The sequence below is a fragment of the Myotis davidii genome, unplaced genomic scaffold (assembly GCF_000327345.1).
Source record: "Myotis davidii unplaced genomic scaffold, ASM32734v1 scaffold100, whole genome shotgun sequence".
Taxonomy (NCBI): domain Eukaryota; kingdom Metazoa; phylum Chordata; class Mammalia; order Chiroptera; family Vespertilionidae; genus Myotis; species Myotis davidii.
In genome coordinates, this window is record NW_006292691.1 from 406,577 (window position 1) to 408,852 (window position 2,276).

General features: G+C 58.7%; 1 protein-coding gene across 1 annotated transcript in view; it reads right to left on the bottom strand.

Moving 5' to 3' along the window:
• The window catches only part of TMEM8A (transmembrane protein 8A), a gene marked incomplete at its 5' end in the record, with an annotated part of 8,067 nt that extends 5,791 nt beyond the window's left edge, over positions 1-2,276 (bottom strand). The window contains 5 exons of the mRNA XM_015565591.1: positions 550-869; positions 957-1,225; positions 1,427-1,554; positions 1,800-1,992; positions 2,080-2,276. Of these exons, the coding sequence (XP_015421077.1) occupies positions 550-869; positions 957-1,225; positions 1,427-1,554; positions 1,800-1,992; positions 2,080-2,276 (1,107 nt within the window). The remainder of the gene's footprint in view (positions 1-549; positions 870-956; positions 1,226-1,426; positions 1,555-1,799; positions 1,993-2,079) is intronic.

Here is a 2,276-nt window from a genome sequence, read left to right on the forward strand (position 1 = left end):
GACATATTTTTATTTCATGAATGAAAGGGTACACACCTGTCCAGTTCTCTATCTTTTTAAAAAGCTTTAGATTATATGTATATTACAAAGAGGAAGGGAAAGGGACAGAGAGTTAGAAACATCGATGAGAGAAAAACATCAACCAGCTGCCTCCTGCACGTCCCCCCACTGGGGATGTGCCCGCAACCAAGGTACATGCCCTTGACTGAAATCGAACCTGGGACCCTTGAGTCCGCAGGCCAACGCTCTATCCACTGAGCCAAACCGGTCAGGGCTCACCTCTATGTTTCTCTCTCTCTCCCTCTCCTTTCCTTTCTCTCTCGAATCAGTGAAAAACACAACCTCAGATGAGGGTTTAAAAAACAAACAAGCTTCCCTTTCTGCAAGTGGTGCTCCTATTCTGGTCCAATGCCTATTGGGGTCATTCTGTTACCTGAAAGGCCACCCCAACCCAGTGTCCATGATAATGTCAGTGCAGGAAGGCTGAGCAGCAGCATCCAGCCTGGGAGCATCTGAGTCCTGAGCTGAGCTGGGCCCGGAGGTGCTCACCTTGTTGGCCCACAGGGAGATGGTGAGGGAGCCCCCACTGTCCATGCCCGTGTTAAGGTGCAGCCGCATCACCGAAGGCACGTCCGACCGCACCAGCACTGAGACCCTGTCTAGGGGCCTGAAGTGCACAGACACTACGTCCATGTCTTCCCGCATGACCTGGTAGCTCAGAAGGCAGAAGGGACCACCACCCACAGCGCTGCTCCTGCCAAGGTCCTGGTAGCCAGGGCTCGGGGGCAGCAGACCATTGGAAGTGTTGCGGCTCTGGTTTGGACTGTTCTGCAGGAGATGTTGGAAGTTGATGATCCAAGGCCTGCAGGCTGTCAGGAGGACAAGGCGCTCAGCTGGAAAAAGGGCTGGGGATCGAAGGCAGAACCACCCCCAGCCTGCCTCCCCATGCAGCCCACCTGTGAGAGAAGCTACAGTGCTGAAAGCCACCAACACATGGGGCCCTGCCAGGCTCTTGGCTGTCACTTGCAACCACCGGTCCCAGGGTGGCGAGGGCAACAGCAGGCGGCAGGTCTGGGCGGGGCCGGTGCAGGTGAGCACCTTCTGGAAGTTGCTGGGCAGAGTAGCTGAGCCCACAGTGAGGTGCACAGGGCAGCCTAGGCTCCTGTTGGACACACAGCCCTGCAGCTCCAGCAGCAGCTCCTGGGTGTACTCGGGGACGAAGATTCTGCAGCCAAGGGGGGTGGCCTCGCTCAGGCTCTGTGACTTCCAATGACCTCCCCGCATTGGTCACACTCAGGGTGGTTGCTCCACTTCCACAGTACGACCCCAAGACCCAGAACCCAACCTTTCTCACCCACAGTGAGGAAGTGGTAACACCCGCTCCATCAAACCCAGAGGCTGGGCCTCCCCCAAGACCCTCACTTACTTGAGGTAGCTGGGCTGGGAGAGGAGGGTCTGTGGCAAGGGTGTGTTGGGCTCCAGGATGGAGACCTCGACGACCCGCACAACCAGCATGTCAGGCTGGAAGATGTAGGCACAGGTGGGAATAAAGCCCTAGGGAGAGAAGGAGAGGTGGGGGAGGGAATTTCGTAGGCATGGGATGGGGCAGGAGCAGAGAGCCCAGACCCGGTTGGGTGGGGAAGGGCAGGACCAGAGAACCTAGCTGCGGGTGGCTGGTGGGGAGGCGGGGCTGCAGCAGAACTTTGATAAGGTCTGCCCTGAGGAGGTAAATAACAGGGACCAGCCGTCCCTGCACGCATGTGTCCTGCCCCTCTATCTCTGGACAGCAGACCCCTCACCTTCACCTCAATCTTCTGGGATGAGGGGGGCAGGTGGGCAGCCACAAACCAGTCCCCAGGCGCCGGGTGGGAGATGTTGATGGAAGCATTGCTCTGCAGCATCTTGATGAGGAAGGAGGGCTGCATGGAGGTGTTGGCAGGGAAGCTGGTACCCAGTGGGTTGATGACGGGAGGGGCACCATATCGGAAGTACCTGGAGGTGGGGATAGCAGGGCAGGCATCAGATGTCGGCCCTGGGCCAGGCGCAGGCAGACGGGAAGGCGGGCAGGCGGGCACCTACACGGTGATTTCCACCTTCGCACACGTGGGGTCACCACCCTGGGACACCTGCAGCAGCCAGCGCAGCAGCACGGTGTCCGGGGGCACTCGGAAGTGGAAGAGTCTGGCGCTGCCGTACCAGCTGTAGAAAGACAGCCTCTGTGGGGACTGCGAGAACTGCTCAGACACCAGCCTGATGTCTGCGGGGAGAAAGCACTG